The sequence below is a fragment of the Erithacus rubecula genome, assembly GCF_903797595.1.
Source record: "Erithacus rubecula genome assembly, chromosome: 22".
NCBI lineage: Eukaryota > Metazoa > Chordata > Aves > Passeriformes > Muscicapidae > Erithacus > Erithacus rubecula.
The window spans coordinates 3,678,476-3,692,724 of NC_136674.1; the positions used below are offsets into that span (position 1 = coordinate 3,678,476).

The 14,249-nt window shown below is 41.7% G+C and overlaps 1 protein-coding gene across 2 annotated transcripts in view; it reads right to left on the reverse strand.

Annotated features, from left to right (window-relative positions):
• GOSR1 (golgi SNAP receptor complex member 1) overlaps window positions 1-14,069 on the reverse strand; it is a 28,397-nt gene extending 14,328 nt beyond the window's left edge. Inside the window, exons 1-6 of one of the 2 annotated variants that reach the window (XM_079325110.1) lie at window positions 13,930-14,069; window positions 13,514-13,622; window positions 11,846-11,933; window positions 11,541-11,648; window positions 10,393-10,484; window positions 10,171-10,245 (exon numbers count right to left, since the gene is read on the reverse strand). In XM_079325110.1, the coding sequence (XP_079181236.1) occupies window positions 10,171-10,245; window positions 10,393-10,484; window positions 11,541-11,648; window positions 11,846-11,933; window positions 13,514-13,622; window positions 13,930-13,960 (503 nt within the window). In that variant the 5' untranslated portion in view covers window positions 13,961-14,069. Of the gene's footprint in view, window positions 1-10,170; window positions 10,246-10,392; window positions 10,485-11,540; window positions 11,649-11,845; window positions 11,934-13,507; window positions 13,623-13,929 lie in introns of both variants that reach the window. The other variant, XM_079325109.1, reaches the window with a different exon arrangement.
• Window positions 14,070-14,249: the final 180 nt, after the last annotated feature.

The following is a 14,249-nucleotide window of genomic DNA, read 5'->3' on the forward strand; positions in this document are numbered from 1 at the left end:
GAATAATTTAAATGGGAGAGGGAAAACCCTGTAGAATAAATTAATATAGCACTTGATAACTATTTTCTTCCTTTCATAAAGAATAACTACAGAAATTATAATTTTACTTTGTTCTTTCCTTAACTGCAAGATAAATCACTAAGTCTTTGCTCTCTCAAACTGCTTCCAATAAATCTTTGATATTGTCACAGTCCTGGATCACCAGGTAATTTGGAGCTTCCAGGAATGCAAATCCTGTAAAACACACTCTAATACAAATACACAGGTATGAGGCAAATCTGACTTATACACTCAATTATTTCCATCATCATAATAACAGAATAATAATGAAAAAAATACTGTGCACACAAAAAACTCCATCTCCAACTCATTTTTTCTGCTTGCCATCAACATTCCTTATCATATTAAAAATTCATAAGATCATTAAGCTCTTTAAAAACTTAAGTACAAGAATGCAAAGCAGAACACATTTTTTTTCCTCCCTGTGATAACAAGAAATTCCAGATTTTAAAAGATTTTCCCAAGTTTGATTCAATTTAAAGTTGCTAAAGAAGACATGAATTGGTGTAGAAGCCTATTTATTGTCTAAGACCAATATAATTGATTAAGAAACATACATTTTCCACTTCCATCATGAGAAAACCTGGCAGGTCAAAAACACAGATATGAGGAAAATTGGCATTTTCAGGGATTAACAGTTTCCCCACAGAAACCACTCTGAAAGCAAAGAAAGGTTCAAATACTGACCCAAACTGCTCTGTTTGTGGGTTTTCTTTGAGTGTTAATTCAGGCACTAATCTGGATGCTAAGGAAATGCAATTTTGTCACGTTGTCTCTTGCAGAAGGCAACAATCAAACACACAACCCAGCACAAACCTGAGCATTAATCAATGGATGAATTTGCTCAACATCATCACACCTACACACTCTGAACACCTCAGGAAGCTTATTCCTGCATGTCTCAGAAAACACTTTCAGTAAGAATGAGGAATAGTTGCAAAACTGGAAAAGAAAAAAGCACCATATCATGTTGCTTTTCATCAATGCAAGCAGTTTGTTAAATCTAGAATGAAAGGCACTGGAACAGAATCCATTGCTCTAGGCAAGAGTAAACCAACATTGTCTGGTGCTGAATCTCTTTCCAGATGGAAAGAAATTGTACATGAGGAAAAAAAAATATACACAGAAGGCATCTCTTTCACTGTAGGGAAGAATCTGCCAAAGGATTTCCAGGAAAATAATCTGGTGAAATCTCCTCCCTCCAACTGCAATCCTGTAACACAAATTCAGGACTTCTGGATACATCACTAAATAAACACCTTGAGCTCATCAATTTCAGCAATTTGGACTTTAGATACACTAAAAAAAGCATTTTCTTGGCAGCTGTAAACACATCTACATGTGCAATGTAACCAATCAAAAGATTAGTTGCTCTAACTCAGTTTAAAGGAGGTAAACAAGTACCAAGGGATTTTCTACCTTAAAACAGGGATCCACCTTCTCAGCTCTGATAACACCAATAACTGCTTCTGCTGGATTTCCAAAGGGTATAGACTGCACCTCCACTGAACTCCATGGAGCTGCCTGGGAATTGTCAGAGTGGAGCAACTATTTCTCTAAAAGAGGAGTTAGCCAAGAAAGCTCTTTGGCATTCAGATGGCTGGGAAAGTGCCTGAGAGCCCCAAGAGGGTGAGCAGCAGCAATACCTCTTCCCTTAGAGCAAATCTATAAGGGAATAAGAGCTTCTCAATAACCTGCAGTGCTCAGTTTACCCAAAGAAAACAGGTAAAAACTTCAAAAATGAGAACAGCTCCTGCTGCCCACATGAAGTGCAGCAGCTGGCTGAGCACAAACCCAGTGCCAGGGTGGCACCATGGAATGAGATCTCAATTCATGCTTGGGAGAAGTTCCTGGAGAGACTGACCCTCCCATATAATTGCTCCATTTTACCCATAGGAATGAAGTGAAATGAACTGAGGAGGGCAGGACTTACTGTAAGTCATTACCAGCAACCACAACTGTCAGAACAATTCCAGTAACTTCCTAATGGACTCTATCGGCATTTCCTCAAATTTTACATCTGCATTCACATCAGCACGCAGAGGCAGGGCTGCCTGCACCATCTCCCCTGGGTTAAAACATGGCATTTGGATCAAGGGAAAACCCCTCAAACCCAAGCAGCACAGGCTCTGATATGTGACACTGACCTGACTAGAATGGAGCTCTCCCAGGATAACCTGTCACAGCTGATTTGTTGGGCACACACAGACAGGAGATGCTCGGCTTACAACAAACACAAGCTGTTTGTAGTCTGTGCTGTAACAAAATAGATTGTATCACTTTTCTAGCTCAGTGTTTTTTGACTAAAGCTTGGCAAAGCTGAAGAACTGTTCTGCTACTCACACGCTCCTAAGTAACCAGGAGAGCACAAAGGGGAATGTATTCTACAAGAGCCCCATCATGTAAACAACTTCATAATAAATATCTTTTTAATTTCCAGTCCAGCTAACACAGAAATGAAGTGAGAGTTATCCCTAGGATGACAACCCAACTTTAATGTAGCATGAAACCCTAAAATCCACACTACACACACGTGTTCTGCTCCCTAGCTGCATTTTCACCTGCTGTGGTTTTGAGGGTTTTTAGGGAGAAGCTCTGTGGCTTTCATGCAGGACTTGGCTGAGGTACCTGATTTACAACTCTCTACCTGCCTGTTAATTAAGTCACAAAAAAATGATTCTTAAAGCTCCATAGTTAACTATGCAACATAACAAACACTTGTGGTTCAAAATGTAAAGTGCACATTACATTAAAACCATCCACAAGCCAAATCCAGGATGCAATTCATTAATGGGGAAAGATCTCAGCATTTTTCTTCTGACCCAATTTCCCAGAGTTCTCAGGGCTTTTTGTCTGAGACTGAACAAGATGCATTCTTCCACAGAAGTGCAACTATTCTTGATATAAACAAGTCTCTCAAGTGAGAGGAAAACACTCTGCATCTTTCAAATCACAACAGAACTAAGTCCTTGAAAAGTTCTAAACAGAACTCTATTATTAGGATAAAATAGGGATGCTTTAAGGGTAATTTGGATCCAGTTCTGCTTAGCATCATGGATTTGATAGAACAAGAAAATATCTGCACAGCAACCATTCAGCAGCCAAGAATGAGGAGAACCTAATTCTGATGCATTAGGAGAGGTTGAAATTAAATAAAACTCAAGAATGACATTTATGCAGTAGTGTGGTAACTTTCCAGAGATACACTCTGTATATGAGAAAATGGAAATAATCACTATTTAACATACCCATACACATCAAATTGAGTTCAAGAGCTTGTTTTTACTGGAGGATCCAATAGCAAATAATGAGCAAGCACTTCTGGCCCTAAGGAATAATGAAGTGCACAGCCACACTGACAAAAAAAATGGCATGCTGCATTAGAATAATAGAAGTGATTCTCAGATTGCACAAAAGGAATTCTATAAAACTCCACAATTGTTGAATCTCTTGAAAAGCTGCACCTGCTTTTCAGTACCAACCCATGCAGGATGGATTTCAGCACTTTTGAAAGCCCTAATTTCAATACAGACCTTGGAGGGGGGAAGCTGTCCTAGTTAAGAAACAGTGTTGAAAGGAAAGCTAAAAACAAATAAAACATGCATCAGCGACTTGTTTATTTCTGAAAGAACCAAAAAACTTCAGAAGAAACCACAGTGCTCTGAAGTGTGGTTTTATACCCTTCCCTTTCCCCAGATTAAGACCAAAGTGCTGTTTCTAAGGGGAAGCCCAGAATCAAGAACCAGAGCAGACTTTTTGTCCCAGTCACTGTTTTTCCATTATAAATTCAGGTAATCTTTCACTCTGTGAGGGTTTGCTCTTTAACTTCTGCAGACATTCATAAAGAACTGCAAGGGTTTCCATAGCCACTTTCCCTGGGGTACACAGAATTTCATCCATAAACCTTCACTTTTCATACAGATGAAAAGCAAACAATGAGCTTGAAGCTCTAAATGTCAATGTGGCTGCACCCTTTGCCACCTGGATAATTCAGTTTTGTACTGGAAGTTACACAGGAAATTCCCAAACTAAGTTTTGTGCTGCATGTGGTGGGTTTGATGTTTTCTTTTCATTTGGTGTCCCCGTCACTTTAGACATATTGAGGCATAAAAATGTCACAACAGTCATCATTGTCAGGGAAATTATTGATTACAGTATTGTTAAAGCAATCCAACTATCAGGCAAGTATGTAAATCAACACTGAGACACAGAAGCTTTGGTCTAGTGGTTTGGGGTAGAGGGTTTTTTAAAGTCTTAAATACAGCACAGGAAGTTTAAAAGAAATAGTTGATTTTACCCTTATGAAGCTCAAACTATTTTTAGAGGAAAAAAACTCTTAAATCGTGAATTGCTTGGCTGATTTTTATGATCTTTTATTAAGTTATTTATAAATAATAATAATACCCAAGAGAGCATCTTCCCTCATTGCCTGGAAGCTTTGAACCTCCCCAAATTTTCATTAAACTACTTCAATAGCTTGCTCATACAGTCATGTAATTATATATAGTGAAGTTTCTCCTTTCCCAGAAGCCATGAATTGTCTCCCTCTCTGAACATTTACTATTAAAATAAAAAAATGATTCTCAGTCTGGTGCTGCAGTTGAGTAGATGATGTGCTCAGTCTGGGACTGTGACAGGGGAAAATGATCCAGCCACTTCCAGAGTGGCCTTGGGTCCCTCTGCCATGACTCTTCAGGAGACAGAGGTTCTGCCAGCAGCTTGGAGATAAAACCCATTCAAGCCCAGACAGAGATAAGGCTAAAGGAAAGAATCACTGATGCAATCAAGAAAACTCTGCAGCAATAGATCAGGAGACAGAGCAGAAAGACAGACCAGAATTGTATTTTGAAAAAGGATTACAGGACAAGCTGTTGTGCATCCTTAAGTAAGCATTTCCAACACCAAAAATCCTCCTTTGCTCAAATCCCCTCTTTGAAAAGCATTTTCTTTGTGCTGCTGCTCAGACAGAGCACAGAGCCCTGCCCCAAAAGCCTGTTACCCAGTGGTAAGGCAGTGAGATTACCAAAGCCATCCCAGCACTGGCACACACTTTTAATGCAGCAATTTCTCAAACTTCCTTATTCCAGAAACAAAGAAAACAAGCCAATGGTGTTTGGGAAAACAGTGGCACACCATTGCCAGAGCTCTTGCAATTAATGGGCAGCAGAGAGATGTTTTAACCTAGATTCCCCAATCCTCCTTGTGCTGCAACTTCCAGTTCAATGGGCAAAGTGCTGCAGCCCTTCCCCAGCACTGCACAGCAGAGCTGCAGCCAAACAGCACCAGAGCAACCCCTCCAAACCAGGGCCATGCAGAGCTCCTCTGTCCTCTCAGGGCACAGCTCTCTGGGTTTTATTCAGAACTGCTAGAAAGCAAACATTATTCATTCCCAAATGCTGCTTCAGTTAAAATCTGCATTCAAATTAACAAATGGAACCACAAGAACACTGCATTCTGCTCTGACACGAACAAAAAATCAGTTTAATTAAGAGGCGAGTTTGGTAATTAAAAAAAAAAAAAAAAAAGCCCTTACTGGGCCTGACTAAAGTGGAGCTCAGCAGTTCTGAGGCTGCAGAGCAGGCAGGCAGCAGGCACTCAGGGAAGAGGCTCATCACATTCCTCCCTCCCTGCTGCTTCCCCAGCCACCTTGGGATGGGAAAATGAACTGGTGAATTAGCTGCTTTTCCTGCATTCTCTCTGCTCCCAAGATGAAGGAGATGCAGTGGTGAATTGTGTGTCTGCTGGAGCAGTCACTGCCCAGGCATCTGTGTGTCCTCTGCAACTGGAAATTAGGGAGGGGAGGGGATGGGAGGGGAGGCAACCACAGCTCCCTGGTCTTAATCCAACCCTGAAGTTCTCCTGAAATCCACAGGAACCTGAACAGCAACAGCACAGTGAATGGAAACCAGGCCAGGCAGAACAGAGAACAGGGACAACAAAAGAAAAAGAAATTCTAAAGGTAGAAAACTGGCAGCTTTCTCCCAAAAGATCAAATCACCTGTAATCAAAAACCCTGCAAGGTGTCTCTGCATCTCGTTGAGCTGATTTCTCTCTGCAAATCAGTGCTGAAGTGAAAATTTGTAAGGAAAGACAATATTTAGAGGAAAAACAGCCAGCAAGTCACTCCCTCCACTAAGATCTTGCCTGTATCACCAACAAAATTTGGAAGCAGTTTTCCCAGTGATTATTCTCTACTGAATGTGCCCACTTCTACCCAAACAACAGCAGGAAATCTGAAATAGTTCTGCTGATAACAAAATGCCATAATGACAGCAATAAAAGTGTTTAGTACTCCAGAGTGCTCCACATACATGAAGCACTGCACAAACATTAATTTCTCCTCATCATCTCAGGTATGGATTATTAATTAGCACCATTGCACTGCTTCAGGTTCCTGTTATTTCTTCTGCTCACTTCTCTTATTTCTGTTTTCTCTTTCCCATGCAGCACATGTCCCTCTGATTTGTTTGCTCTCCTCTTTTCCCTCCTTCAAAAAAAGTTTCTTACCCACCTACTCTGGCACCCTGATCCTCTTTGTGCCTGTTTTAAACATTTTCAGACACACAGGGATGTCTGAACACTTGCAGTAGGTTCATCTCATCTACCTGCATCACTCAGACTCCAACTAAGAGGATTTTTACAAATTTTTACTGGATAGATTCACAGGCTGCATAGCAACACTCAGCAGAAACAAGCAGTCACCTGACAACAATTAAAAACACAGCTAATGATATCTGCACCACACAGGCACCTGCTGCATCACCAGCCACTTCTTTTAGAAAAGGATAAATGACTAATTTTTGAGTGCTGGAGCTGAGTAATAAAGTAATAATCACACAGTTGCCCCACAATGACAGAATTGGTGTATTTTCACCTAGTTTAACAAAGAATTCATCATAGGTAATAACATCTGTAATTTCAATCTAAACTTCTGGAGATTTAATCTGTTTTTACACAAACTCATCAGTACTCCCTGGTATTCCTCACCTACAACACAAAGGAGATTTTCACTTGCATACACACACAATATTGCAAATTTAATCAAGGACATTAGTTCCTTCTTTGCTGACTTAGACTGTAACTCATCAATGACTGCAGAATTTCTCAGGGCAGACTCTAAGTTAACAGAATTGTTTCCTCTGAGGCAGCACTTTTCAGAGCAGTTTTTAAAATGCTAAGATAGATCTATCCATCAAAATTGTTTTCTTTAGATGGAAAATGGCATCAGAAGAAAAAGGATTACTTGTTTGTACCCCTGGCCAAAAATACATAAACAGAGAAGATAAAATACCTTTAGGGAATGGCACAAACCCAAGAAAACAAGATTTCAAAAATGAACAACAAATATGACCACACTAGATTGGGTATCTCTTTAGGCATCTCACATGCCAAGAAATCTGAGACATTAGGTAAAAATATTAACAGGGCATCAATACACAAAAACATGCCTGCCAATCTTATATCAATTAACAGGAGTTAATTTTTTTATTTTAAAAATTAGGTGTTACTCTTTATCTCTCCAGAAATTGGTAAAGATATTCTTGAATTACCTGTCTAGAACTTAGCCAGGAAACTGAGTGACTTGGACACTTCATGCCTCCTATCCACAGCCAGCAGAATTTCTAGACAAATCTCCTTTCCCAACAAAGAGCTGATTTATCAAATGGACTGAGCAGCAGTGCAGCCTTTGAAGGGAGAAGAATATGAAAGGGAGGCCAAATGGATCCAGGATCCTCAGGGCTTAATGGAAAGCCAGGCATGGGCAGGGTTTGCACAGAGCTTTTTGTCATTCCCTTCCTGCCTAATGTGTGTTGGAACTTTTTATTCATCAGCATCTGGTACTCACAGATTTTTCATCTCCTCTCCTTTTTTAGGATTTCCTACATGTAGGACATTAAGAGGATCTTTGTGGTGCTCACAAGGTGACACAAAAAGAGGCAGATTTAGGCAAAAAGCAGAAGAGTTTCCTGTCTCTCCTCTTGCTCCCCAGTGAGATACCCCACAAACAATCCCACCCTGCAGCTCTTGGAAGAGCATCCATGGGAAACACAGCCCAGAGAAAACCCCAGTTTGTGTTTACCCTGTCTCACATGGCTGTGCATAAAGGAAAAGGCTTGACAGAAGAGTCTGGCACTCAGCAGTGGGGCAGCAGTTCACACATTCTGTTATCAGACCATGCAATAAATATGTAATAGGTTAAAGGACTTAATATAATAAATTAAGCAGGGTCAAGACCAAGTGAATGCTCCAATATCTGTTAGGAATATATAATTCCTGTGGCATTATTACACTGCTTTGAAGAACAAAATAATACACTGTAAAGTTTATATTCCTCTGTCTGTTTTTATATTCCTATGTCTTTTCATACATTTCCCTCCACTGAAAACATTTGGATTTTCACTCCTGTATCTTTGTGTAAATATATTCATCATCTTCTTCTGTCAATTAGTCTGGCACCAGGATTTACTGCACTACAAATATTCAGCATCATGACTCACACAAGCTTGTCAGTTTATCCTAGGAGCATGTTTGGTGTAATTTGCCAGCTCCTGGTGATTTCTTAGGACCTTTTCTTAGCTTTTACAGCTTTTTGGCATGAATAGCTCATTAACTGCTTTCTCTGAAGACAAATATGTTGAAACTCTCTAATAATTTCCTCTGCCAGTATCTTTTTCTGAGCTTGCTGATTCTCAATTCTAAAGTTTTGCAAGCTTTGATTTCTTGCCAATGTTGTCTTCTCCTTTTACAGTGGATTTCTTCACAGTTCTTACATTTATCTCCACCTTGCAGAGTATTCCATAATTAGTTTTGGCCCTGTTTACTAAAGATCCACAACTCACACATTTCTAGTTTTCTTTTCCTCAGTGTTGTGGTGGATTTTCTTCAAGTCTTAACATTTTCAAATAATCACACAGATGGTTTTAAACTATTTTTGAAACTGCCTTAATTTTATTTTTCACGTATTTTAATCCTATAAACATACAGCAGAGCTCAGCACATCTAAAAATCCAAATAATCAATGCCTCAATAAATGTTAGGCTCAAATTCTGAAGACATCTGCTAGATAATGTTTAAAAAATGCTGTAAATTTTCCTCTCTTAATTTTTGCAAACTTTTCAAAATAATGCACTCAGGACAATATTAGTTTCTTAGAAGAGTATTTTACAGCTCCAGAAATATTTAACAATTCTATTTCAAGATCATGCTTAAAAGAAATCCTAATTTAAGCTTTCAATCAACTAATTTTTAAGTTTAGAAGGTATTACAGGAAACTGAGGATGAAGTGGTGATAAGCCGCAATTGAAAAAAAAAATTGCTTTAATTTCCTGTGGAAGTTTTTTGTGCTGTTCTGGCTGTAAGTTTAAATTAAGAAAGCCACATGCAATTATTTATTTATTTGGGTTTTTAAATGCAAGCCTGCCCTCTCGTGTGAGCCTGAGGTTTAGCACAACTACAGGCAAGGAGACATGCAGGAAGATCAGAGCTGTCTCCTGATTCTAAAAACCACAAACCCTCCAGTTCCTTGCTCTCACCTGTGCTGCTTTTTGCTGAAAAAGGACAAAGCAGCTACTCAGAACTTAATGCCCTGTCTGCAACAGAAATAACAACAACAAAAAAGTGCTTTCTATCTGGCTTGTCTGCTAACCTAGAATCAATTTGCAAATATTTAAGTGCATAGGTAATTTTGGAATTAATCTCTTCCATCAGTTTTTGCCCATGTTCAGTAGAGACAAAAGGAGAAAAGGTCTTTGTCTGACCAAAAAAAAAAAAAAAAAAAAAAAAAAGAAAGGAGAGGGAAACACAGCCAAATCATGGGAGTTACTGTTTTGTTTCTCAAACTTTATCCCAGTCAGAGTGAAAGTCATCTACTCCCTTGGGAGGAGGAGGTCTGAGTCACAAGTGACTTGCAAAAGCCCCTGAAGACAACACAAAACTGTCACTGACAAGATCCTAAAGCCCAAATCACTTGACACTACCATGACTATTATCTACTCACACAGTTCACACTCAGCACAAGCTAGAAATGTTGAACCAGCTGCATGAAATTGCAATGTTTCACCCCCCAGGAGAGTCAGGCACCTCCAACAAATAAACAGAAACAACTCTTACTTCCGAAGGTGCTCGTGCTCCTTCAGGAACAGTTCTGTTCTTCTGTTGTTCACGCCAGAGCCGCTTTTATACGACCTAAAACCCAACAGAACACAACCTCAGTGAGAACTGTGAACTCAAGGAGCTTCTTTTGATTTATTCAGAGCACAGACACTATGAGCTATGCCAAGCTTCTCCCTCTGAGGCCAGTCCCACACCTTGGCTGCAGCAAACACAACTTACTCGATATCTTTCCGTACTGATCCCAACAGATTCTCCCTTTCTCGTATTGCCAAGAAGTTTGCTTTGGTTTTGTGGAATTCGTGTGTGTAATCCTGGAATAATAAACAGTTATCCCAAAATTAGGATCCTGAGGTCAACTGAGCAACACAGTACACTCACAGGAGATCCAGCCACCTTTAAAATTCTCAACTGTTCTCTAATACAAAGAGCAAGACCAACTTAGGAATTTAACAGCAAAAACACTGGAAGTTAATGCAAAGTATTCTCAAAACTCACTGCTCTTAGAGTAGTTGCTAAATTTGATGGCTGCAGCTACAGTCGTGGAGGAAAATCCACTGTAATTCCTTCTCCCAGTTTCAGATATCCTCACCTTTCTGATTAATTAGTTTGTGGTGATATTTCCCATCAGAAGCCCTTATAAAACCTTTTTCTTTGGAGTGGTGAAGACGTTCTCGAGTTTATCCAGTCGTTACACCAGAATAAAAAAAAGTCTTTTCTGAACAATAAGGATGAGTTTTAATTTTAAGTTGCAATTTTACATTTTAAACCATTTCAGGCAGGTGGTATTTCTCAAAACCCAATCTTACTGGCAGCTGCTGTGCACCAAAACCACTGTAACCATTCATACAAATGCTATTGCTTTTCACACAAACAGAAATCTAACTGTACATGACCAGCCAAATAAAATATACATTTTAACAGTACTATACCATGAAAACATGGTTAATTTATAGCACTGCCTGGAAGCTTTAACCATCACATTTCCTTCATCTCCCTTGAGAAGCTTAGGAGTTTTTACAATCATGTTTTCTGACGTGTGATGTTCCCTTGCACATTGCTATGTGACAAACTACAGAGACAAGGTAATTCATTACATTTCCTATTTTGCTATATAAAACCCACCCACATAAGGCAGCACCCCTTATTATTCTTTCTCAGCTAAGTTCTAATCACCAATATGACATAAAAAGCACAATGTTTTTCAATTAAGAGTTCAGCGGGTGCACAGAGAGAAGGAAATCGAGATGGAATCAGTGGTATTCACACCTCCTGGTGAGACACTCCAGCATGCAGTGCTACCAGCATAGACAATGACAATAATTTCAGCCAAAGAAAGAACATAAAGGCAGGGGGAGGCTGTTAGTTACCTGCAGGATGTCCCTGTGGCGCTGCAGCGTGTGCATCAGCGCCGCGTTCAGCGACGGCACGCCCGCACTGTTGGTGTATTCTGCCATCTTGTCATTTATCCCAGTCAGCTACAGGAGGGAAAACACCCCAGAAAACCTGAAATGGATTATTCCTGCAGGAAAACTACAGTGCACAAGATGAAGGAGTTAGCTAGATACACACACCTTGTCTAACACCCACACTCGGATTTCCTAATATCCGCCCCAGAAATGCGGATTGTGAGATTGCCCAAATGCTGAAATAAACCCAAAGTAACTCAAGTTACCTTTCCCAGAAGTTGCTCAATCTCCACAGCCATGGTCTCAAACATTCTGTCCTGGCTTGATCCATTTAAGAGAGGAGTTGTGTCAGAGCTAAGGACAGAGGAGGAGCAGTTACTGACAAGTTGCATCATTTCACAAATGCCAGAAATAAGGAAACACCAGTGGTAGGGGCTGGAAAGCTCCACTACACCCAGAGATTGCTAGAGATTAAATAAACTCTGAAAAATTACATTTTCTTATTCTGTATGCCTTTAGTTCTTATCTGAACAGATGACACAGGATCACCTGAAGGAAATACCACCTCTCCTGGGCAGAAATGCCTGACACCACACACCTGTCTGGTACCAGTGTCCTCTTCCCCCAACTTCTAAGCTTGATATATTTATTTACTGGCAGAAGGAGCACTGCACTCTCAGCACGTTACTCCAGCAACATAATCACACCTTAATAACAGTGTTAGGATAACTCTCTGACCTATTAAGCAATCACTGTCCTACAGAGCAACACAGACCACACCATTTATCACAATTAGTTTCACACACCTTCCTTATTTGATTATAAACTGAAACCACAAAGAAAAGTCACAGATCAGACTGCAGATCTGTGGCAATTAAAATCCCTCAGAGACTGCTCATGGCTCTGGTAATCTGCCTTAACTTGAGTAAGAGAAGTAAGTTTGGCACAGGACAGCAAAAAAAATGAGAACAATTAGATTACGTGGTAAGTAACAGCACAGAGGCAGAAAGAAAAGTGAAACTAAGCTGTTTAAGAATAACATGATCTTTGATGAGGTGCTCTCAGGCTTCCTGAACTGTAAATTGAGGGAGAGGTACAAAATGGATTTAGTTATTAAATTAAATAAAATAGAAAAATGTCAACAACATGCCTAAAGCACCAACACTCACAACGGATACAGTTAATAAGCAAAGGTTTCAAACTGATAGAGAGGTTGATAATTCCTGCTGTGGAACTGCCCATGTGTGGCTCACAAGATAGATTTCAACAGTTTTAGCAGATTAATTCTTCAGCCAAACATCTGATCATTTATTTGATTAAAACAAACAGAAACCACCCCTGTGTATACACAGACCATGTATATATACGCACATCTAAAAACACATGTGCAGCTCTTATTATTCTAATTAACACTGTCCCTGTCCATGGCAGAGGGGATGGAACAAGATGATCTTTGAGGTCCCTTCCAATCCAAGCAATTCTGTGCTTCTGTGATTATTACTCACCTCAGCAGAAAGACAGGAAGAAATAGCCACTCATTTTGAAGAGAGGATCTGTTCCCTGCACAGCTGCTCAGTGCTCCAATTCCCTTAAAACTGCGACTACAAATAGCACACCAGCCCACCTGGGAGGTGTAAAGCTAAATTCCCCTAATACCAAAGTCCCTGAAAACCTCCTGCTAGTTTAATACAAGGAAAACTCGGAATCAAGCCAGAATAACAAGCAGTAAGAAGCTCACTGATCCCACACAGAATGAAGTTTAAATGCAGCTTTCCCCAGTGCCCTGTCACCCACAGCCTGACTCGCACCATCGCATCACCCGCAGCAAGAAGCGCTGAAAGCTCCCCAAGCGTCGAGAGCCACAGGTGGGACCAGCACTCAGAAAGCACCACGGGCAGCGTTTAAAACATAAAGAAACGGGCTAGTACCTATACCTGTCGCGTCTTCCGTCCCGGCTGCTGCTGTAGCTGGTGCAGAGCTTGCTGAAGGACACCAGCTTCAGGTCCAGCTCGTTCTCCAGCTGCCTCGCCTGCTTCCTGAGATCTGCACGGGGCGGGAACAGTCACGGACCCCGCAATTCGGGGGTGCTCACGGAACAGAAACCCACAGGGGACCCTCAGGGCTGGGGAAGCGCCCACTCGACAGGAGTGACACCCGCAGCCCCGGAGGGCCGCGGGGTTCATTCAGCAGGCACCGGCGCCTCATGGCTGACGGGCCGGCCCCGCCCGCGCCCGCCGGCCCTCAGGAGAGAGCAGAGAGGCCCCGGCGGCGATCCCGCCCTGCCATGCCCGGGCCGGGCCCGGCCGGGCCCCGCAGCCGCCCCGCGCCCGCCGCCCCCCGCCCCACTCGCCTTCCCAGTAGTTGCTGCTCCCCGCCGCCATCTTTGTTGTCCAACGTCAGCGCGGGCCGGGCGGGGCGGAGCGGCCGCGGACAGCGGGGCAGGCGGGACGGGCGGGCCTCCCGCGGCAGCGCCGCGCCGCGGCCGGGCGGGGAAGCGCCGCCTCCGGTCCCACCTCCCCGATACCCATCCAAATCCTGCTCCTCCAGCCCCAATCCCCATCCCCATCCCAATCCCAATCCCATCCAAATCCTGCTCCTCCAGCCCCACTCCCAATCCAGATCCCCATCTAAATCCCGCTCATCTAACCCCAATCCCCATCCAAATCCCGC